The sequence below is a fragment of the Heliangelus exortis genome, chromosome 28 (assembly GCF_036169615.1).
Source record: "Heliangelus exortis chromosome 28, bHelExo1.hap1, whole genome shotgun sequence".
Taxonomy (NCBI): Eukaryota; Metazoa; Chordata; class Aves; order Apodiformes; family Trochilidae; genus Heliangelus; species Heliangelus exortis.
The window spans coordinates 632,659-656,342 of record NC_092449.1 but is presented as its reverse complement, the minus strand read 5'-3'; the positions used below and the strand labels follow the sequence as shown (position 1 = coordinate 656,342).

The 23,684-nt window shown below is 56.6% G+C and overlaps 1 protein-coding gene across 2 annotated transcripts; it reads right to left on the bottom strand.

Annotated features, from left to right (window-relative positions):
- Nucleotides 1-46: 46 nt before the first annotated feature.
- On the bottom strand, nt 47-22,796 carry ONECUT3 (one cut homeobox 3). 2 transcript variants are annotated; one of them, XM_071727875.1, is made up of 2 exons: nt 21,713-22,796; nt 47-990 (listed from the first exon to the last, which is right to left on the bottom strand). In XM_071727875.1, the coding sequence occupies exons 1-2, from the start codon at nt 22,740-22,742 to the stop codon at nt 698-700; spliced, it is 1,323 nt and encodes a 440-aa protein (XP_071583976.1). In that variant the 5' UTR covers nt 22,743-22,796; the 3' UTR covers nt 47-697. The 2 variants fall into 2 exon arrangements, with proteins under 2 accessions (XP_071583976.1, XP_071583978.1); XM_071727877.1 differs by lacking the exon at nt 47-990 and adding an exon at nt 2,791-3,206.
- Nucleotides 22,797-23,684: the final 888 nt, after the last annotated feature.

The window sequence follows — 23,684 nt, the reverse complement described above, 5'->3', positions numbered from 1 at the left end:
GGCTAAAGGAACGTCCTGGATCGTGTTTTCCATCCACATCCTGGATCGAGTTTTCCAAATCTTTGGGGGAAAGGCCCTGGCTGCCCTGGGGAGCCCTGCCCAGAGGGGTTCCCCAAGGGGTTCAGCAGACCTGTCAGGAGCTCAGGGTCACCTTCCAGGACACAGGGGGAGAGCAGTTTCCCTGTTTGTCCCCCTTAGAACCAGGGGGATTTGGCCTTGGTTTGGTGGGGTTGTGCCAGAGCCCAGCCCCACAACTCCACTCCTTGTGCCTCCCTCTCCTTCCACCCTCCCCGTGAGGCAGAGCCCCAGAGCCCCAGGCTGGGGAGGGGGCAGGAGCAGAGGGTGCCCCTTTCCCCAACACCCCTGGTGGTCAGGTTCTGTGATCCCAGGGATGCCTCCCAGCAGCATCTTGCCCTCTCCCTCCATCCCACCTCATCCCTTGCTCCACAGGCTTTTCCTCCAAGCCCTCAGGGGGGCAGAGCTGACCCAGGTGCCCACCCCATCCCCACTCCACGAGCTGGGAGGACGTGGCAGTGGGACAGGACACGAGCCCCCTGCCCGAGGGTGACACCCGAGTGAGTGTCCGAGGGACCCGCAGCACCCAAAAGCACCCAACCCCCTCAGCTTGGGACTTGCATGTGAGTCCAGGGTTGGCTTTGTCATGAGGAGGGCGAGGGGCGGGGGGGGCTGGGGGCCATCATGCTTTGGAGAAAGTGCTTGTAGAAGAAGAGGGGACCCCAGGGGTGGTGCCTGGCTCCTCCTGCCAGCGATTCATACACCGCCGGCGGGCGTTCATGAAGAAGTTGCTGACAGTGTTGAGCTCCAGGCCCAGCTGCTGGGAGATGGTCATCTGCATCTCCTTGGACGGGCGCTTGTTCTCCTTGAAGATGGCGATCAGGGTGCGGCGCTGGAGGTCTGTGAACACCAACCTCTGCTTCTTGGGCTGCAGGCTCCTGTCCTTCTGCTGCTCCTGCTCCTTGCGTTTGCAAGCTGGATGTTCAAAAGAGAGGAGAGGGGCATTAAGTGGTGCTCAGCCTCCTGGTCCACATGCAGGTTGCCTGGGTGTCTCTCCCAGCCCCCCCCCCCCCAAAAAAAAATAAACCCAGGCTCTTCCCTCCAGGGAACCTGCTGGCTACCCCAGGCTCCCTCCCTCCTCTTCTTCCCTGTGCCTCCTGAGTCTCTGCTGAGATGGGACAAAATCCTCTTGCAGCATCATTATGAGAAAAGTCTGGGTGAAACCCATCACATCTTCAGATGCCCAAGTCCAAGAAAAGCCCAAGTCTGAGCATCTCCAGCTGACCCTGGGACCAGAGACCAAGGAAACTCCTGGGCTGGCTCTGCTCCCACAGCCTGACTATTTAGACCTGCTCCATCCTTAAATTCTGGGGGTCTTCACCATCCTTCCTCACTTGCTGCACTCAGGTGTGGTCTCCCTGGCCTCCTCATCACCTCCCCACTTGAGGATCCAAACGACTGGAGTCACTTGGCCACATTGTCCAGCTGCCATCCCTGAAATTTAGGGGAGAGATGGGGACAGGCACATTGTGAAAAGCCTTGAGAACAACCTGATACATCCAAAACCCCAGGAAATTCGGTCCCCAGATCCTGTGTCAGGTTGAGCCAGCACTGAATTCAAAGCCTTCCCTACAGATTTGGCTGAAGAGGTCGTCAGGACAGAGGGGTTGTCACTCAGGAGCCAGGAAAAAACCCTCTGATGCCACCACCCTGTGTACAAGAGAGGGAGGGAGGCAAGGACACACCTTTTGTAAGGTGAATTTTAATTTGGTGAATTTTCACTGCAGGAATATGGAGCACTGCTGGTGAAAGAGGGGAGAAAAGGAGCACTCTGCTAGGATATTCTTCTGGAAAATTACAGAATAATAAAGGTGGGTGGGGCCTGATGGCTCAGCTCCTCCTCAAAGCAGGGATGACCTCAAAGCTGCTCAGGGTGCTGGGTCAGGATTTGGCCAGACATGCCAAGAGATGCCCACGGCATGGATCTGAGCCTCCAAGGATGGGGACACACAGTGTCCTCTGGGAAGTTCCAGCAGTGTGCCCAGGTGGCCAAGAAGGGCATTCTGAGCTGGATCAGGACCAGTGTGGCCGACAGGTCCAGGGAAGGGATTCTGCCCCTGTGCTCAGCCCTGGGGAGGCCACAGCTTGAGTCCTGTGTCCAGTTCTGGGCCCCTCAGCTCAGGAAGGAGATTGAGGTGCTGGAGCAGGTCCAGAGAAGAGCAAGGAGGCTGTGAAGGGATCCAGCACAAGTCCTGTGAGGAAGGGCTGAGGGAGCTGGGGGTGTTGAGGCTGGAGAAGAGGAGGCTCAGGGGAGACCTCATCACTCTCTACAACTCCCTGAAAGGAGGTTGGAGCCGGGGGGGGTCGGGCTCTGCTCCATCAGTCAGACAAGAGGCCATGGGCTGAAGCTCTGCCAGGGGAGGTTTAGGTTGGATATTGGGAAAAGATTCTTTCCAGAGAGGGTGATCAGACATTGGAATGGGCTGCCCAGGGAGGGGGTGGATTCTCCATCCCTGGAGGTTTTTAAGAAGAGACTGAATGTGGCACTGAGTGCCATGGGCTGGGAACCACGGGGGGAGTGGATCAAAGGTTGGACTTGGTGATCCCAGAGCTCCTTTCCAACCAGGATGGTTCTGTGAAAAGAGCCAGGAAACCATGAGCTAAAGACTTTCTGAGGAAAGCTCCACTCTGTTCCCAAACAGCAGCAGTTTTCAGACTTCGGGGGATTCTTGGTTTGGATCTTTCAAAGGATTCTGCAGGGTCCTCGAGTCATTTGCTGTCAGAACATTGCTGGGGGGCAGATGTCCACTTGCTGCTCACAGGCACCTGCAGAAGCCTCTTTGACTGCTGCACCGACCTTGAAGGGGCCAGAGGCCAAGGCTGGAACCTGCTGCCACTGTGACAGGACAGGGGATGGCATCTTGGGTGGCATTTTGTGCCCATGGGACAAGCTTTCCTACCTCTACAACCCTCCCTCCATGGCCAGGCTGAGTAAAAGGGTAGGAAACCACATACCCTAGGAGTAACAGGAGGGTGTCTGAAGCCACCTATTCCTCACTAGAGAAGAAGGAGGCTCTTCCTCTACTCTTCCTTCAGCTGCCCTGCACTACCAGTCTTCTTTGCATCATGTTGGACTTTGAGCAGGATGATATCCACCCCTTCCACCCACAGCTGGGGACATTTAGAACTCCCTGAAGCAGAGCCAGCGAATTCCTGGGCTTGGTCCTCACCCCATCCCCATCAGGTGGTGGGAGGCACCAAGCTTGGCACAACCAACCACACTTGGTCAAAATCTTGTCCCTGGTAAAGGTGGTTATTGGAGAGTCTTCCCCTCCCCCTCCCCCCCTCCAGGCAGGTCTGGTAACCACCAGCCTTAGGGACAAGGGACAACAGGAGCTCTGGTGGTGCCAGGGGACCCTGTCCCAAGAGTACCTTACTCAAACAGCCAGCAGAGAATGGGTTAGTGGAAACCTACCCTATGACCATCAGATGCTTGCAAAAAGAACAAACAAAAAAAGCCTTTATAGAAAATTTGACTTTTTTTTCCAGACATGAATTTAAAAAAAAATTAAAAAATAAAAAAAGACCCTCCCAAATTCCCCCCAGAAAAAGTCCCCCCGGATCCCTCACCACCACCCCCCCTGCCCTCCCAGTGTCCCCCAGGCATGCTTGGCTCCAGTCCTGTGCTGGTGACAGAAGTGGGACCTCGTGTTATGGTGGCACCTCACGTGCTCCCTGTGAGCATGGCTTTGGCTCTTACACCACATACACCAGGAACATACAACTGAGGGCAGGTGTGTGTAAATAAACACATCCACAGCCTCATGGGATGGGCCAGGGATGCACTGACCCAGCTGTCACCTGGCAAAGCCACCAGGATCCAGGTTGTCCTCTTCCTTTCCTGCCTGCTGACACCCATCCCCACCTGTGGTGCTGCCTCAGCCCCAGCATTTCACCTTTTCAACCTCATAATCCAACCCCCCTGACACAGCCATTCAATTTTTAGGAGCAATTCTTACAAACCAGCCACCCATTATTATCTCAGGAGCTCCAGGGCAGCCACCACCCATCAGGCTCTTCCTGGTAAAACTCACCCAGCTGACACCCTGCTCCCCACCCCTCCGTCCCCCCATAATTTTGGTCCTGGGATGCCTCTCGCAGCCTCATCCCACATTTCTTGGGCTCGTTTGTTTATTTATTAATTTCTTTTTCTGCTGACGCAGCCCAACACCCCTCTCCCCCAGTTCAATCTAATTACAGCTCCACACAACAGCAATCGATAGTGACGCTGGGCAGATCTATTTACCACGGACATCAACCCCCCCAGCAGAGATCTTTCCTCTTCCCCATCCCCCGGGAGCTTCATTCCAAAGCTGGTGGTGGCCATCCCCATGTTCCCAGAGGTGCTGGGATGGGTGGGAGACAGCCTGGGGCACAGCTCTGACCCCCACCCAGGGCAGTGCAGGGGGAGCATTTTCCTTTGTGCTTTCAAATCCCTTTTTATGGAGCTCCAAAAGACTCATCCTTGGCTTCATCCTGGTCTCCAGTCCTCTCCTCCAGGGTCTCTGGGCCTGGCCACGGTCTGGGGGGACAGTGACACTTTTCAGAGCACTTCCACCCCCACCTCTGCATTCTTTTTAGCCCCCCAGCAGATGCCCAAGCCGCGGGATTTATTCCTTGGCTCCTCCAGGGGCACGGGAGACCAGGACCGACAGTGGGAGAGCTGGATGGGCTTCTCCTGTTGAGCTGGCCCAGAGGGAGATCCCTCTCCCCTCTCCCCACCTCATTTCACAGCACCAGAGACCTCCGGGGCTCAGTCACCTCCGGCTGAAGGAGGCACCGAATGCAGCCGGGATGAGGAGGGAACGGCAGCGGGAGTCCCTTCCAGACACCAGCCCCAAATCCCAGCAGGATTTCATCCTGAAGGAAACCGACCTGGCTGCGGGGAGCAAAGGCAAGGAGGAACCTCCCGGGGGAGAGGGAAGCAGGAGGAAAGAGGTGTGAAAGCAGCAGCATCCCTCCTGCTCCCCCAGGAGGGCTTCTGCCTCCCTGGAGACTCATGACAGAGGGAGCGCGGTTTCCTTGGCTTAACCTTGACAGCTCAAAGCAAAATATCTCCCAAACCATTTCTAAAGGGACATAATAGAGACAATTAAATGGCTGCTGTCGGGGAGCTGCGATTACGCCTCGCAGTGCGAACTCCGCCAAGCGTTTAACTGATACCCGAGGGCTCCCGCAGCCTCCCCGCCCCTGGGCTCTCTATTACACCCCCAAACCTCTGTTTGCTCAGCCCCAGCGTGCTCTCCCTCTCCATTCACTCGCAATACAACCTGTAATTTTCTGCCCACTTTGCTTAAGTGCTGGTGATTTGTTGAAATCACAAAAGCCAGCCAGGGGCTTTCAGAGCCAGCGAGCTGGCTGCAAGAGAGGTTGAGGGGGGAGGCAGACAAAACCCAAACCCACATCCCCCCAGCTTTTTTCTCTTTTCCTCCCTGTCGAATCGGCTCACAGCAGTGCAAGGGGAGCATTTAGGGGCTCAAAGGGAGGTGGAGGAAGGGATGGAGAGGGCAGGGGGGTACCTGGATGTGGTCAGCCACACAGGGAGAGATTTCTTCAGTGCTGAGGTGGAACGGGATCTTGCACTGGTGGGCACTGGATGGGAAATGGCCCTGAGCAAAAGCTGGGTCATCTCATCTCCACCCCTTCAAGATGGGTTTAGCCCCTGGGCTGCCTCAGTTTTTACCTCTTCTTGAAGGGCCAGAGGTATTTCAGCCTCTTTCACAGAGTGGAAGGGGGGGCCTGGTTGCACTGGCTTTACTGGTTTGGATCCTTCCCTGATATTCTGGGAAGTTTTGGGAGCTGCAGCTCTGAGCAAACTGGGATGAGCCCAGGGCCTCCCACTGGAGAGCAGTGTCTGATCCACAACTGAATTTAACCTCATGGTATCTGCTCCCCAAAGGTTGGAGCAGAGTCTGGAAGCTCAATCTGAAAACCAGAAATGTTTTGGTGCACAGCTGGGCTGTCTGGGATGCTCAGAGCTTCTCCGAGTAACAACTGAGGACTTTCAAGAGGTTTGACTTTTCACATTGCAGAAAAAGAGCCTGAAGAGATCTGTCACAAACAGGCTTCTCCAGCAGAAATTCCATTAATCTCTAGCAGGGGAGGCTCAGTGCTGGTGGGAGGCAGCAGTGTACAATGCAGGAAGAAACAGTGCTCAAAAACCAAACCCCAACTTCCTTTTTGCCTTTTTTTTTTTTCATCTGAAACCCCATTTGAGCCTGGAAGCTGCCAAACATGCAGACAAAGGGGATGCAGTGTCAACCACACAACTGCCAGGGCAGAGCCTGCCCCACATTGCTCATCCCTTCCAACACCACCCCACAGCACTGCAGCCCTGAGATCCTTCAGATGGCAGCAGCACGGAATAAAAACCACCAAAAAAAACACCTTCAGGCTCTGAAACCTGCAGGGATGGTGACAGCAACTGTCTCACAACATCTGACAGCTTTGAACCACACCACAGTCAGAACATCCCCACTCCAGAAACCCACAGGTTCAGAAACCCACAGGTTCAGAGAGGCACCCAGAACCCCAGAGATGCTGCTGGGAGCTGCAGCCTCACGGTCCTGCTGGGTCGGACTGACCCAGCTCCAGAGTTTTTGGCCCTGTGGCTGTCCCGGTGCCACGTGGCCAGGGGACAGGTTTTCCCAGCGGTATCCCTGGGAGCTGCCAGAGGATGAGCCTGAGGTCCGGGGAGAGCCCCGGGTCATTGCTATGCAGGCTGCGTGCTGCTGGGTGAGCCGCTTCCCCGAGCCCTGCAAATTAAATCTTCCTCTGAATGCTGCAAATGAGGAGATGAGATGAGACAAAGCACTCGCCTCTGCCTTGCCGGGAGGATTTTCCTTCCCTTGCAGAGGGGTTCGGTGGCTCGTTCGAGCGAGCAGCTCTGATGCAGGGATCTGGGATGAGAGGAATGTTCCTCGATCCCAGGCCCCCTGCCCAGCATCCCGGGGGCTCCCAGAGCGTCGCAGGTTGGCGGGAGGAGGGACGGGGCTAGAGATGAAAGCACAAAGTCCTCGGTCCTTTGCTCAGGTGAGGACGATCCCCATGGGCTGCCTCAGTTTGCTTCTCCTGCCCTTCCTGTTTTTTCCTTCTCCTGCCTTTTCCTGTTCTTTTTTGTTCTTTTTTTTTTTTTTTTTTTTTTTTTTTTCCCTTTGGGCTCCATCCCACCACGTCTGCCCTGGTTTTATTCTCACCCTTTCCAGGTGAGCTGCTACCCGGTCCCCTGAGAGACAGCCCTGGGGCTGTGCCAGCAGCATCGGAGCCTTCTCATGGACACAGAAACAACCACATTCAGGTGACTTAAACCGAGCGGATTGTTACAAAAAGCACTTCCTTCCTGCAGAGCTTTGATTTTTCACTCGCTCTTCTGGAGCCTTTCACAAAGGGAGACGCAGTGCCCTGCCCCTCAGCACCTGGCAGAACCCAGCTCAACCTCCGACTGCCATCCTGCCTCCTGGCAAAGCCACTTCCCACATTTTTCCCAAATCCTGTCTTTCTAGTCTTTCTTTTTCTTTTTCTCTCTCTTTTTTTTTTTTTTTTTTTTTTTTTTTTTTGGCAGACCACAGTCGCCTGCTTCTTACTGCCCCCGTGGACACCACTGCTGTCACAAGCTGCTCAGTCCTCATGCCGCCCAGGACCAGAGCAGCTGCCTGGTGTGAGGCTGGGCAGAGGTGCCCTGGGAGTCCTCCTGGATGCTCCGTTCTCCTTACTCTTCTCCCCAGTCATTGTCACTTAGTGTGAGGAGAGCAAATTGGTGCTAATGAAGTGCAGGAGTCAGGCAGCACGGCAGGAAGAAGCCGGCAGTGCCTCGAGGGATGGTGGCAGCAGGGGAAGGCATCACCTTCTGGTGGAGGAGGAGGACACGGAGACGGGTGGGAGGAATTGCAGAAAACTCCTGAAATAAGTTTTCCTTGGAATCAGTAACACTTCCTCATGATTTGGTGCAAGAGCCCCGTCTGCAGAATCCAGGGGAGGAAAAGGGAGTTTGGGGTTCAGCTTATTCTACAATGAGAGGGAGGAGCAGGTGACATGGGACAAGGAGCCTGCTCTGGTAACCCACGGGAGGTGACATCCCTGTGACCCACACCTCGGTCCTCACTCCTCCAGGCAGGGAAGGAGCACTGAGGAGCTCCCCTTGGCACCAGCACCGGCAGCTCCTGACGCTCCTCAGCCCCATCCCAGCCGGGCTCTGCCTGCCAAACCCCAGCAGCTCCCTCTGCTCCTCTGGGAGGAGGGATGAGGAAGAAATTCAGCTACAAATGAAGTGTGTGATACTCCTGAGCAGCTCCCGGGGGAGAGATGGTGTCCAGGGAGAGCCCGGCATGGTGATCCACTAAGGAACTTTTGCTGGAAAACAGGGGGAAGGCAGTGGGGGAAAAACCTGAGAGTTTTCTGCATTTCCCGATTAAATCAGGTCTCAGGTGGATTTCTCGGGTGTGAGATGGGAAGCAGCTCCCTTAGGGTTTGGTCCAGTCAGTTCTGGGATGGCTTCTGCCTTTCTTGCTCTTTGAAAAATAAGAAAATCTGTAATCTCTGAGCCGGAGGGTTTGAGGTTTGCTTCTCCAGGGTTTAGGAGCCTCTGAAGGGGGGCGGGAGGGCTGGATGGAGCAGGGACATCGGCTGCTCTGGGGTTATCCCTCAGAGCCCTTCCCTGCCCCACGCCCCACTCCGGAGCCCTCAGGGATCTTTCCAGATCCTCAGCGGTGCCACAGCCCCCATCTCAGCCTCGCCCAAACCCGTCCGCCTGTAGAGGGGTCCGCTGCCGGGGGTGACCCTCAGGGAATGTCCCCCCACCCTCCCTAGGGGGACACAGAACCAACCTCACCCGCCGGTTGCCAAAGGGCCCTCGGACACACCTGGGCGGCGGCACCCGGGTCCCGGAACCGCAGTGACCAGGCGGGTAAAGACACCCCCCCCACACACACAGCAGTCATTCCAGAGCCTTTTTGGGTCGCAGATCCTGCCCGAGGGATGGGATGGGATGGGATGGGATGGGATGGGATGGGATGGGATGGGATGGGATGGGATGGGATGGGATTCTCCGGGCCGTTTCCCCCCTCAGGCACCCTCGGGCGTCCCCGCGCGTTGTCGCCCCCCCGCGGCCGGACAGCGGCACAACCCCCACCCCCCCAAAAGCCATGGGGACACCACAGCCCCCCCCAGACCGCCATGGGGACACCACAATCCCCCCCAGCACCCCCATGGGCCCGTCCATTCCACCGCCATCACACAGCGGGCTGGAGCGACCCATTCGCCTCCGGGGGGGAGTAACATCCGCCTGCCCCGTGGCTGCCCCATGGCTGCCCTGTCAGTGCCTCAGACTGTGCGCACTCTCTGCCTCACTGCTGCCCCACTGCTGCCTCAGGCAGCGCCCCATCGCTGCCCCACACACTGCCCCAACTCTGCCCCATCTCTGCCCCATCCCCATGGCTGCCCCACACATCACTGCCCCAAAGTCTGCCCCACACACTGTCCCATCTCTGCCCCATCCCCGTCACTGCCCCACACACTGCCCCATCCCAATCACTGCCCCCCACCCACCCCAATCGCTGTCTCAATGCCCCACCGTTGCCCCACAAACTCCTCCATCCTGCCCCATCACTGCCCCATCGTCCCCCACCCCTCCCCCCAGCTCCCCGCCGTCCCCCTGGGTGGCTCAGCCGTCCCCAGACACGCGTGGGGCTGGCGCGGCCCCTGCCGGCACTAAGCCAGTGACTCTTAATACACCGCCCGGCGTTATTAGTTCAGCTCCCAAGGTATTTCCCGCAGTAATTGCACTGATCTGCCAGGGATTACGCGGTGCCGCTGGAACGATGGATGATGTTTTAATTCCAGCCAGGCACCTCGGGGGAGGGCAGGGCAGGCACTGAGACCCTCCGGCACCGGGAGCACAGCGGGATGCACTTGCTGCTGGGGTGGGATGGAGGGGATGAAGGGGCTGTGGAACTTGGGAGGGGGTTTGGGGTGAGGAGCAGCCAGAAACCTAGACACCCCCTCCCGTGGAATTTGTTCAGGCTGGAGAAGAGAAGGCTGCAATGGGGAGACCTTAGAGCACCTTCCAGTGCCTGAAGGGATCCAGGAAAGCTGGGGAGGGACTTGAGACAAGGGCCTGGAGGGATGGGACAAGGGGATGATTTCAAACTGGAAGACAGGAGATTATGTTAGATGTTAGAAATAAATTCTTTGGGGTGAGGGTGCTGAGCCCCAGGTTGCCCCCAGAAGCTGTGGCTGCCCCATCCCTGGCAGTGCTGAAGGTTGGATGGGGCTTGGAGCACCCTGGGCTGGTGGGAGGTGTCCCTGCCCATGGCAGGGGTGGCACTGGATGGGCTCTAAGGTCCCTTCCCATCAAAACCACTCTGGGATTCACTGATAACAGTTTCAAGGGGAGCTGGGCCAGAAGATGCTCCACAATGTGGTCCTGGCCACCAGTGATCTCCCCATCCCAGCTGGCTGGGACTCAACATCCCCTGGGGGCTGCCAAGCATCCAGGAATCTCCTGAGCATCTGGAGGGAACATCCCAAATCCCAGATACCACCTGGGCAGGGAATGACCAGTCCAGACTCTGCCCACTGCCCCCAGGTCCTGCTCCCTGTCCCTCTCCCAGCCCAAAAAGCTCTTTTGCTTCCTCCCACCTGAACCTGGCACAGAAACTTTCCCCCCCCCCCTCAGTGTTACCTTTCAAAATGACCCCCACGCAGAGCTGTTCCTTCTGGCAAAGCAGCAATTAATCACGGTGAGTAGGGGATAGATTTATAATCAGCTCATCCCCCTCCCACCACCCTCATTTCACAGCCCTGGGTATTTTTCCTGCCTCTTCTCCACCCCCCGTGTGTGGGGCTGGGGCTGGGCTGGCTCAGCCATTGATCCTGCCCGCTCGATTTTATTGAAACTCCCACGAGTGGCTTTAGAGGCACGTTGGATATTGCTGGCACATCAGTTTGATGGCTCTGGGAGCAGCGGGGGGCTCAGGGGAGGGGGCTTGGGGGGGTTTCATCCCACTGGAGCTGGGTTGGTCCCTGGGTGGGAGTTGTCCATCCCTGGGTCTTCTTGCTGGAAGACGGAGAGGGAAAAGTCTCAGAGTGCCTGGGGGGGGAGCTTTGGGGGGTGGTTTATGTTGGGAAGGTGTCACTGGGGGCTGGGCAAGGGGGTGTTGGAGTAAAATGGGCAGAGAGAAAAAGGAGGAGACAAACTGGGGGAGGGAGAAGAAAATAAGGGGAAAAACAAGAAAGGAAAGAGGCAGGGGCAAGGAGAAGAGGAAGAGAAGTAGAAAGAGAAGGGGAAGGAGAGAAAGTGAAGAGAAAGAAAAGAGAAAAAGAAAAAATAAAGTAAACGAAAAAGGAAGAAGGACAAGGAAAAGGAAAAGACAGAGAAGGAAAAGACAGAAAAGGAAAAGAGAAGAAAAAGGGAAAAAAGAAAAATAAAAAGAGAAAACATTAAAAAAAAGGGAGTATAAAAAAGGAAAAATAAAAAGTGAAAGAGGAAGAAAAACAAGAAGAAGAGGGAAAAAATAAAAAAGAGAAAGAAAAAGGAAAAAAATTAAGCAGAAAAGGAAATAAAACCACAAAAAAAAAAAAAAAAAGAAAAAAAAAAAAGAAGAAGAGAAGAGAAGAAATCCAGCAGGGATGGAGAGGAGCGAGTGGTTCCCAGTGGGATGGTGCCAAGGGGGGGTCTCTGGAGGGGGTGACAGTGACAGTGACAGTGTCCCTGACCCTGCCTCCTCTCACCATCGGGAGCATCAGAGCCTCGGGAGGCACCAGAGAATGAAACATTCACCCCGAGGGAGCAAAATCCCTCCGGGAACACAGCACTGGACAAGCTGCCACGCAGGAGGTCAAGGGAAACATCGGATCCCCCCAGGCCACCCCAAATGTCCCCTTCCCCAAAGGTCCCTTCCCCCCCGGAGAAGATCCCAGCTCTGGATCCATGGATGAAGCAGCAGCAGGGAGGGGGCCTGATCCTCCCCCCAGCAGGACAACTGCCTCATTGTGGTACCAAAAGTCACAACAAATTAATAATTTGGGGGTTTCTTGTTGGTGGTCAAGGCAGAGGAATGGCCGTGGACTAGGGAAGGAGAAAGGTGGTTTAGTTGGGGGGAGGAAAATTCAAATTTTCTCCAGGAAAAGCAAGTTGGTTTGAAACCAACACGATTTTAAATAAACGCCCTGGCTTGGGTGACTTATTTTTTTAGAATTTCTTTTTCTCTTGGTGGGCAGACCATGCTTCACTTCACACTCTTTGCCTCCCTTCCTTTCAGCCCATTTCTGACCCACCCGACCTGAGCCCAGCTGCAGACACGTGTGAACACCCACAGCACCACAAACCCACGGAAAAAAGCAAATTAAATCAAGAGTGGTCCTGGTGCTGTGTGTGCAGGCAGAGTGGCTTTGGGAAGGAGTCTGGAAGGAGATCCCCTGGGAATATCAGACCCCTGCCTTCTGTGTGAAAAATGCCATCAAAATCCTGAAGTTTGGCCCCTAAAAGAGAACTAAGGGTGGGAATTGATCCACAAATCCATGGCCAGAAGCCTCTTGTTAAAGCCTTTTGTCCCTCTGGGTGCCACCATTGTCTGTCCCCCTCCCCAGTCCTCATCCTCATCCTCATCCTCTGCAAACTGGGAGGAAGATGGGGAAGGGATCCCACCCTGCATCCCAGAGGAGGTTTGGAAGCACAGCCCCTCCCCTGGCATTGATACCATTACTTCCAGCATCTCATTCAAGCCAAACTGGACCAGATGCTGGTCCAGCCACCGAGCAAAACATCTCCTACCCCCACCTTTCATTTATCCAGGGGAGGCTGCCAGGTCCAAGGGGAACAAGGAACCCTCGGAAGATGGGAAAGAATAAAGAGTAGGGGCAAATCTCTGGAGAAAATGTGACGGAAGGGATGCTGCTCGCAGGCAGCCCAGGCAGGGATGGGTTGGGGGTCTCGGATGCTCTGTAGCAGGAGCAGCCTGGATCTCCCCAGAGCTGCTGAGCTCCCTGTCAGCCCCTGATACCATCGCCCGTCAGCACCTTCCAGTGCAGTTCCCGTTTTATCCTGACTGGAGAGCTCGTTACCTGCTCATTATCAGCTGGGGGCAGCCTGGCTCCTACAAAGGGCTCCCTGGAGCTCAGTTTCCTGCCTCCAGGTTGGGCTTTTTATGCCCTTCCTCGGCTTTTATAATAACCTGTCACTGGTGTCTTCACACCTGCTGGAGGAGCCCTTTCTTCCCCACACGTGGGGAAACTGAGGCACGGAGGGGTTTGGGGGATGCTCGATGAGTCGCAGCTCGGGGTCCCTCAGCCCCGTGATGGCACAGGGAGGGGACAGGAGGCTTTGGGACCTGACCTGGTGGCCAGAGCCAGCCTTGATGTGGCTCTCAGCTTTCCCAGGCTGCTTGGGGGATGGTCACTTTCACAGCCTTTTGAAGACCACTCTGGCATGAGGTGTTTCTCCTGATTCGGGTCCACTTTGGGGTTTTTTAGGTCCCTGACAGACAAACCCAATGCCACAGGTTGCCAGCTGTGCCCTGCCACAGACTGAGCCCTCCCAGCACACCCCAACCCCCCCCAGACCCCAATGTTTTGGGTTCATGCCAAGGGCAGGAGACCCCTGTTCTCCTGCAGCCCCCATTCCTCTTGCTGCCTCCTCTCCTGCCAAGCCCTCAGCTCAGGTAACCACGCCAGCAGCAGCAGCAGCAAACCCTGCAATTCCTGACATTTCCTTTTCCTTTCCCTTTCCTTGGGACTTTCGTCGCTGCTCTGCAAGCAAGGAGATGCTGATGGGTCCCAGCCCTGCTCCCCCCTCGGGAGGTTCCCACATGGGGGGGTTCTGGTTACTTGTCCCCAGCAAGGCTGAGAGCTGAGCCCCCCATTCCATTTCTCCTGCTCAGTGATTTGGGTTTGGGAGCAGAAGAAGGAAGAGGAAGAAGCACAGAGATTCAGAACTGAGACAGGACGAGGGGTCCAGGTCACCCAAAGGGAGACATTGTCCCCTGCTGGGCAGTGCTGGTGGCATCAGGAGCAGATGATTTGCCCAGGCAGCAAATTTCCCCTCGACCCCAAACTCAGCTGACAGTGACACCGAGTCCCCCCGCATGGAAGGAACCAGGAGTGGGAGTGACAAGGTCCTGGGTGCAGAGCCTGGAGGCCAAAGGAAGGGAATGTCCCCGACCCCTAACAAGGGGACAAAAAGCTGGATGTCACAGCAGGACTGGGGCAGGGAATCCAAACATCCTGGCTGCAGCCCTGCCCATAGCATTCCAGTACCTCTGCCCCCATCCCACCCCTGGGGGGGCTCTGGGTGTCTATGTGGGTTCATCTCTGCTCACCCTGGGTCATTTCTGGCCCCACTTTTGCTCCAGCAAAGCATCGTCCCCTCTGTGCCTCAACTTCACCAGCTGTGACACACCTCAACCCCCCCTGAACCCTTCTGAAATAATTTCTGCACCTCCTGACCTTGCACTGCAGAAACCGAGAGCAATGGTGCAAATGCCTAAAGGAATTTATGTTTATACATATATATATGAGGAGTTACTAATGTCATTCTTGAAATCCTGCTCATGTTCATGCAGATATGTCTCAATTTTAACATTAGATCTATATCTTTTATATATCCTGGCCCTTCCTTCCAGCAGGTGACAACCCAGTTTGCTTTTTTGGTTTTGCTGTCTTTTACCAACCCCAAACGTTTTTTGTTTTTTTTTAAAAATCACAGAATCACAGAATTTTTAAAATCCATCACCGACTTTGCCTTCCCAACCACACCTTGGCTTGAATTTTGCTGGAGATGCTCTGTATCATTCAGGGTACTAACGAGATATTTGAATTTCCATTTATTCAGCAAATTCTTGCTGCTCCATGGCCAAGGTCCTGCGATGGAGCCAGTAATAAATGCACTCAGCTGCCAAAACCTCCTGCCAGCTGCTCACCAGGCCCTCACCACCCCGGCACATCCCTGTGGCACTTCACGGCACCACCACGCTTTGGGCTAGGAATGGATTTGATGGAGGAGAACATTTTTTGGCTCAATTTTCCCTTTTTAGGTTGATGCTGAGCCCTGGGATTTGTGTCTCTCAGCTGCACAGAGGGAGCTGGGGCAGAGCTGTGTGGGTGAGTGGGGTGTGGGGTGAGGGCAAGTCAAACCTGCCCCACACCTCCATCCAGAATCAGGGTGCTGAGCTCCCTCTGCTCAAGCCCTTCCAGGAAAATCAGGCAGGATTCCTGGATTCAAGGAATCAGGCAGCAAGGGGGGAAACTTCACCCCCAGGAGGGAGAGGGGATGGGTCCAGCTTCTGCCACGTCCAGAGAGGCAGTGGGAATCCCAAACTGCACCCCCAGCTCTGGAGCAAATCCCCCAAATCCCCCCCAAGGCTGCCAAGCCCCAGCTCTTCCCAGTCAGGCTCTCGTGAGCTCGTATTTTCCATTTTCCTCTTATTTTTATCTTGCTGTTGCCAAATTGGCCATCACCACCCTGCCACCAGCCCCATGAAGGCTTCACATGAGAAGCCCAAGTGCCCGGGAGGATTCCAGAGGGAATTTCTGGTTCCTCTGCCCCTAGAGTGGGGTGGGATGTTCCCAGGGAGGAAAAAAGGCTCCTGGGCCCTGCCTCTTGTCCTCTCCTGAATTCACCATCCCTCTAGGTGGGGAATTTGTCCCCGGGTTCTGCCATTTGCTCCCCAGCACCGTGGCAGAGCCTCGACCTCCCCTGTAGCCATGGCTCCCCCCGAGGTGGAGGCTCCTCCAGCCTCCCAACCGCATCTGAGCAGAATGAGAAAAATATTGGATTTGTTTTCTGAAGAGGAAAAATAAATAAATAAATAAATAAAAATCCAATAATCCGTCTGCCATCCCAGGCTCTGCTCCTGGTTATGGCAGGAAAATTGCTGTAAATTTCTTCCCCCCCTGCGTTTTTTTTTGTTTTTTTTTTTTGTTTTTTTGTTTTTTTTTTTTTACCCCTACCAGCTGGGGAAGAAACCTGGGTTTTCTTTTAATATTCTTATTTTCTCTTCTGGTTTAAACCCCATCGTTTTAAGAGGCAGTTCTAGCAAATCTCTTTGTTGACCAGGGCTTAAACCTGCTCTCCCGGCTCCCCCGACCCCTGGCAGCCGCCTCACACACCCTTCCCAGCAGCTCCCAGGCAGCGGCAATGAGATTTTAATAGATGTATTTTCAAATTAGTTCTGGGCCTTTCAAGACTTATCAGTTAAATGAGGTTTTTCAAATTGATTCAAAGGTCACTCCGAGAGTTTTCTCTTCTCTGTTATCTCTCCCTTATGGTTTCAGCGACGATTGACAGGACGAGAGGGGGTGGGGGAAATAAAATATCACACACGCACCCCCCGCATCAGATGCCCGGAAAAAAAACCTCAACCAAACCAAACCAAACCCAAAAAAAAAAAAAAAAAAAAAAACCAAACCCGGAAAAAAAAAACCAAAAAAACAAAAACCCAACCAAAAAAAACCCCCAAAGCAACAAAACCCCACCCAAAATATACACCCAAAAATGTGGCAGGAAAAGGGGGTTGGGATGGGTGTGCCCCTGCCGGACGGGCGATGAACGGAGCCGTGGGGACCCCGCGGACACGGGTGGGTGATACCGGAGCTGCTGCCCCGCAGGGCGCGAGGTTGTTTCTTCTTGGGGAGGGGGAAAGGGGCGGGAGGAAACGGGAGGGACGGAACCTATTTAATATTTAACCGACGGGAGGTTTATTGGCCCCTTCTGACGCGCAGATTAGGAGCAAACAGAAAAACAGCCGCGGGCGGAGCGAGGCGGCCCCGCCGCGCTGATAAGGGCGCGGTGCGGAGCGGGGCGCGGTGCGGGGCTGTGCGGAGATGTGCGGAGAGGGAGGAGGAGGAGGTTGGGGAATGTGCTGAGGAGGGTGCGGGGAGGTGCGGGATGCAGAGCGGAGCGGGGTGCGGGGCGGAGCGGAGCGGAGGGGCCGCCAACGCGGAGCCGGCGGTGTCTGCTCCAGGCGGGCGGCTCCGGGGGAAGTTTTCTGTTCTTAACGTGCTAGAAAGAAATATTTATACAATAAAATAAAAATAAGACTTTAAGAAAAAAAATACTAAAAAAACCAAACAGACAAACAAAACCAAAACCAACCAAACAAAAAAAAACCGCAAACAAAAACCATCTAGTTTTTCCTTCTTTCTTTCTTTCTTTGTATTTCCCCGGGCATCCCTCCCGTGTCGAGGGTGAGGCGCTGGGCGCCTGCTGCCCCACACTCCCATTTCCCCTCATTTTACGGAGACGAACTAGAAAAATTCTCGAAAAATTCTCTCTCCGACCTGCAAACCTGCCCCGCGGCCGAGGAGCGTTTTTCCCATCGCTCCGCGGACACGCGAGAATCGAAAGGAACAAAACCGTTTCGCGGTTTTCCGACGCTCTCCCGCGCTGGAACCGCGGCCGGGGCAACCCCGGAGGCCAAAGTCGATTGAGAAAACTAGGGAAAAAGAAAAAAAGAAAAAAGAAAAAGAAGAGAAAAGAGAAGAGAAGAGAAGAGAAGAGAAGAGAAGAGAAGAGAAGAGAAGAGAAGAGAAGAGAAGAGAAGAGAAGAGAAGAGAAGAGAAGAGAAATGAAGGAAAAGGAAAGAAAAAAGAAAAAAAAAACATGTTTTCCGAATTTTTACGCAGCACGATATTGTCCCTGATTCTGGTAATTCAGTCTTAGTTCGCAGTATTAATTAGCAGCATTAATTATTGGCGCTGGATAAGCTCTGGGGCATTTGCCTTGGCCCAGTCCCACGATCGAGCTCGTGGTTGTGAGGTGCTTTTGGGGATTTTTTGGAATAACGGTTCACGCTGAGGCAGAGATTTTGTCCGGGGAGTAAAGGAAAAAGAAAAAGGAAAAGAAAAAGGAAAAGGAAAAGAAAAAGAAAAAGGAAAAGGAAAAGGAAAAGGAAAAGGAAAAGGAAAAGGAAAAGGAAAAGGAAAAGGAAAAGAAAAGGAAAAAAAAGAAAAAGAAAAAGAAAAAAGAAAAAAAAGGAAAAGATAAAGGAACAGGAACAGGAACAGGAAAAAGAAAAAGAAAAAGAAAAAAGAAGAAAAGCTAGAGAAAGAAAATGAACAAAGTGAGAGAGAGAAAGAAGGCAAAGAAGGAAAGAAAGGAAAAGGAAAAGGAAAAGGAAGGAAAGGAAAGGAAAGGAAAGGGAAAACGGAAAGGAAAGGAAAGGAAAAACAGAAAGAAAAAACAGAAAGAAAAAACAGAAAGAAAAAACGAAAACGAAAAATGGAAACGAAACCGGAAATAAAATACACCAAATAATCTGAAAAGAAAATTAGAAAGAAAAAGGAACAATAAAAAAAAAAAAAAAAAAAAAAAAAAAAAAAAAAAGGAAAGAAAGTCGGAAAAAAAAAAAGGAACGAAAAACGAGCTGCGAAAAGGCCAAAGGAAGAAAAGAAAATTAAAGCTGGTAGAGGGAAAGGGAAAAGAAACTGTGTAAGAAGGAAATGAAGGCGCTCGGGGGGCTGAGCCCACGGTCTCTCCTGGTCCCCGGATTTGGGGCAGGAGCAGAGGGTCCCAGGGGCCGGAACCCACCCAGGAGCGCCTTCCTCTGGGACGGACTCACGGGCCACTCGCGGCCCAAACCCTTGACGCGAGCGGGTGACTTTTGCGCAGAGCCCCACGTCACACACGTCTCGGGGAAAAAAATCGGGAGTTTGGGTCACTCAAATGCTCGTTCAGATTCAGGCCCGAGGAAGGCGGGGAGGGGGGACCCGCTGTGTTACGGAAGGGACACAACGACGGTGCCGTCCACACGAGAAATAATCGCGAGGGAATTTCCTAGGCCTGAGGGTGGGAATAAATCCGTGGCGAGGAGGGGGTTTCCAGCGGCGGGGGCTCTGGCAGGAGAGGAGGGCACCCAGGAATGCGTGGTGGGAGGCACCCACCACCCTCCGTAGACACGCGTGGGTAGGGAGCGCAGTAGTCCCCCCGCTTTCCTCAGGATCGAATGGAGCCGATGCCTTTTTCACCTCCTGCACACCCGGCTGGTGGGGTTGGGGGGTCCGCCCCGCTGTGCAGGGACCCCCAAACGGTGCCACGCGGGATCTCCCCGCACCCACGGGCCCTCACAGACCTCGTGGAGAGGGTCACGAAGTTTGTGGAGCTGCATCGAGGGCGGGGGGAGCTGAGGCCGTGACAACGGGTCGCAGAGATGGATGGCCCGAGGGGACGGGCACCGCCAGCTGCTGCCCAGATGTTTCCCCGTGGGACCCCCACCCCCTATTTTGCGGAGCCCCACCGGGGTGGTGGAGCCGGAGGGGGGGGTGGTGAAACCCCCCGGCTATGGCGCTGCCCCGGTCCCGGCTGAATAATTAATGGTTCATCTGCGGAGGGGGCGGCGAGGGGGGCAGCGGAGTGGAAAGAGGAGAAAAGCGGCAATTGCCATTTATAGGGGCCCAGCGTGTTTATTGATCAGCGATTTACTGACTCGGACTAATCCATCCGATGGGCTCCTGCAGCCGGGCGGGACCAGGACCAAGACCAGGACCAGCCCTCGCCCCGGCCGTGCTCCCCGTCTAACCCTCGTTTTTTCTGCTTGAACTGAAAGCGAAAAAGCCGATCGCTGCCCAGGCAGGGAAGGGGTCCCCTTCTTACTTGGGGGGTGGGGTCGCAGCCCTCCGGGCCCCTCAACCCCCCCCCTCCCCGGGATGACCTGAAAGGACGAATCGGCTTCACCGGCGGTGCCGGGGTGAGTTGGGTTGGGGCAGATTCGGCTGCATCGATGGAGGAGGCCGGGCAAGACCCCTCTAAGCGAAACCCCTTCCCACAAAATTCCCTTTTCGAGACAGACTGGTCGGGGATGAGGCCGAGGGGATGCAACTTGCCCCACGTCCGGACCCGGGTGGGCGAAATGGGGGGGGGGAAGCGAAACGAAAACGGGTGCCAGAGGGGAGACAACGGGGCCGGGAGCTGGGAACAAAGCGGCTGGGCCGGGAGAGGCCGGGATGGACCCTGTCTACGCCCCGAGAAACTCGGTCCCTGCCGATCCCCCCACCACGGACCGCTCGGTGCAGCGTGGAGCGGCCGCGGCCCGGTTCTGTGTGAGGAGCCGGGTCCAACGCAGGCGAATTCATGGCGGGTTGGTTGATGCAATGGGTTGGTTTTGGTTTGTTTTTTTCCTGTCTTCGCAAAAAGTAAATAATTAAAACCTGTCCCCGAGAAGTCTGAGGGTTTAATTTCCGTAATAAATGTCGCCAAGGTGCCCCTGGGACCGAGGAAAACTCGGAGCTGGGAAATAAAAACCTATTTGGAGAGAATAAACCTTCTTCGACGCGGCGGGAGGAGCGACGCGATTGCACCGGGGACGGAGCCCGAGCCGGGCCGGCGGGCAGGAACCTCCCCGAGCCTCTCCTACCCGAGGCGGCATTTTTATCATCACCTATATGATTATTATTTCAAATTTTGGCGAGTCAAAAACCAGCCACCCGCTGCTCAATTAGCCCGAACAACGGGGGCATTAAACGGCCGATCGCGGCAGTGTTTAAATCTTTATTTACCAGAACCTTGTAAAGCAAGGAACAATTTGCATTCTATTAACTGCTTTTCAATAGGGCATCGACTGGAACTAAAAGATGCCACTACCCTGCCCTAATTAAAGAGCAACTGAATTACACTAAATACATATGAACGCTGCTTTCCCCCATAAATAATGACGGGCTCCTCGCCTTGCCGAGCGCTCGGCGGGCCTGACTCTGACCAAACCCACCGGGAGCACGGATTTCTTCTTTTAAAAATTAATACACGCGTGGGCTTTTTGCCCGGCGGCCATTCCCGCTCGAGCCACGGCGCCACGGAGCCACGGAGGAGACGGAGGGGAAGGAAGGGCCAGAGCCGCCTCGGGTGCCGGGGAGATGGATGGGGGGGTCGGGCCGGGCACATCCCCTCTGGGCGCTGACCCCTTTGCCAGCCCTCGGACTTTCCCTCCGTGGTGGCTCCGCGTAGGGCGGAGGACCGTGACCCCTGCCAACCCTCCGCAGCCACAGCGCGGCCGCGGAGAAAAAAAGCGTTTCTCCTGCAAACCTTCGGCTCAGAGCCGGCCTGAGGCCCAACAAGCCCCGCCGGGCACAGCCGCGGGAAACGGCCTTGGCCCCTCTCCGCATCCGCGGAAGAGCAGCCGGCCCACACCCAGGCCGGGAATCGGAGCAACGGGGCGAGGGGCGTTCGTCCTCCCCGAGTGCAGCTTGCAACCCGGAGGGAGAAGAGCCCCGGCGCTGCCCGCCCGATCCCCGGTCCTCCAGCCCGACCCCGGCAGGAACCAGAGCGCGGATCCGGTACTGAGCGGCGGTGCCAAACTGACAGGGAAGGAGCTCCGGGAGCGGTTCCAGGGACTGCCCGCGGGACCCAGCTGTAAATCACCGCCGAGGCTGCCGAAGGGACGGCAGGGCAGCTCCCGGTTCCCCCGCCCGGGATCCCTCGTTTCCCACTGGCAGGAGCAGGCCCGAGAGGGATGGAGATTCGCCTTACGGATGGTTTCTTTCCCTTTTTTCTAAAGGCTTCAGACCGGCGGGGTAACACTTGGCCCATCCCCAAACCCACGGTGTCTCCCCACTCCAACCCCGAGGGTCCCCACGCGTGTTCGCAGCCTCCCCGACCCACTCGCCCGGAGGTGCGGGGCAGGCGGCCGTGGCAGCAGCCTGTTCCCTGCCCTACCTGCCAGCCTGAGCGCCGACATCCTCTGAAATTCCGGCTCCTGCAACCATTTCCACATCCTCCGGAAAGTCTCCCGGCCCGATTTGAGCTTACTCCAGGGCTTGGGGTTCCGCAGCAGGTCCGAGAGGGTCCCCTGGGAGCGGCACAAGATCCTCTGAGCGAAGATGGCTTGCGGGATGCTGTAACGCTTCAGCTCGGCTGTGATCCTCTGAGCCACCTCCTTGGTGTTGATCTCCTCAACCTGCCCGGAGCCGCCGGGCTGGGAGCCGGTGGCCGAGGCCTGACGCTCCCGTTCGCCCAGGAGGGAACCACCGGGTTGGGCGTGCGGGTGCCCGTGCGGGTGCATCCCGTTGAGCGGCGGCATCATGGCTGAGCTGGGGGCCGCCAGCCCCCGCGCCAGGTGCTCCTCTCCCCGGGACAACATCGCGGCGTGAGAGTCGAAGCCGTTGGGCGAGAGCATCTTCTCGTTGGGCAAGTGGCCCCCGGGAGCGTAGGGGGCCAGCGGCTGCTGGGCGTTGTGCAGGCTCCCCAGCCCGTTGGGCAGGGGCGAGAGGGGCTGCCCCATGGCCGGCATGTCCTTGGGGTAGTGGCTGTAGAGGTTGCCCATGGAGGCCAAGCTCCGCTCGTCGCGCATGAGGGTGAAGCTGCCGCTCACGTTGCCGGCCAGGCGCTGGTGCGGGTGGTGGTGATGGTGGTGGTGGTGAGGGTGGTGGAACTTCTCCGAGACGGTGGAGATGGGCGGCAGGTGCTGCAGAGGGGTCAGCGTCGTGTAGGTGCTGCTCAGGCTCATGCCGGAGGGGGACTCGCAGGACATGCTCATGGCGGGGTGCAGCGGGGCGGCCAGGCTGTGCTCGGCGCGGTAATCTCCCCCCTCCAGGATGGAGGCCATGCCCGAGACCATGGCGGGCCGCCCGTGCGGGACCAGGTTGCGGTGTGAGCCTTGCCGCCCGTGCGCCGGGCTCAGCAGCTCGGCGGGTTGCGAGTGCGGGACTCCGTGCAGGCTGCCCAGGTTCTCCATCGCCAGCTCCATGGTGGCCGCCGGGCTCTGCCGCTGCCTCGCCCGCTCGCTCGCTGCCTTCCTCCCCCACCCCCCCCCGCCGCCGCCTCCTCCTCCTCCTCCTCCTCCTCCACCGCCCCCCCACCCCCTCCCCGCGCCGCCTGCCCGGATTAATTCAGACTCCGCGCTCGGGGGATCGATCTCCCGCACCCCGCGGTCTCAGGCCAGCATGATGAGCCGCGCCCGCCCGCCCCAGCCCGCCTCGGTGCGCTGCAGCGCGGGGGCTGCGCGGGGCGCGGAGCGGGGTGCGGAGCGGGGTGCGGAGCGGAGCGGGGCGCGGTGCGTGCGCTCGGGGCGGCTGCGGCGCCTCGGCCGCCGGCTCCCGGCAGCCTCGCTCTGGGCCGCGGCGTGACGTCAGCACTGCCCCGCCCCCCACCCCCCCGCAACCGAGCCACCCCCCCTCCCCCGCATCTCCCGGTGCGGGGCAGCGGGGGTGGGGAGCAGAGCACGGCCCCGCACACAGCGCGGAGGCACCGCACCCCCAGCCCCGAGCGGGTGACACCCCTCCACACCGGGATCACCCCCCCCCCGCACAAGGGAGATCCTTGCACTGGGGTGTCACCCTCGTACCGATATCCTCACCGCAACTGGGTTACACCCCCCGCACCGAGGTGACCGCCCTACACCCCCCACCCAGCATCTGGCGGCACCGCACGACTGTGCCCACCTGCGGCGCCGCACATCTGGCTGTCTCCCCTCCCCTCCACCCCCGCAAACATCTGGCTGCCTCCACCTCTCCTGCTCCTATACCTTCCCCCCTGACCCCCCCGCACCCCTCCCCGGGTTTCCCCCCTCCGGTTCTCCCAGGGGCCTGGCTGCTCTCCTCTACCCCAAATATCTGTGTGTGTGTGTGTGTGCGTGTGTATCCACGCGTGTCGCCCCCTTTCCCTCGCTCCGCGGTCGGCACTGCGTTCC

Excerpts from the sequence above, each read along its gene's own strand:
- ONECUT3 (XM_071727875.1), bottom strand. The coding sequence starts at position 22,742 with ATGGAGCTGGCGATGGAGAACCTGGGCAGCCTGCACGGAGTCCCGCAC. Across the intron at positions 991-21,712 it reads GTCGGCGCTCAGGCTGGCAG|CTTGCAAACGCAAGGAGCAG; the intron begins GTAGGGCAGGGA and ends TTGAACATCCAG.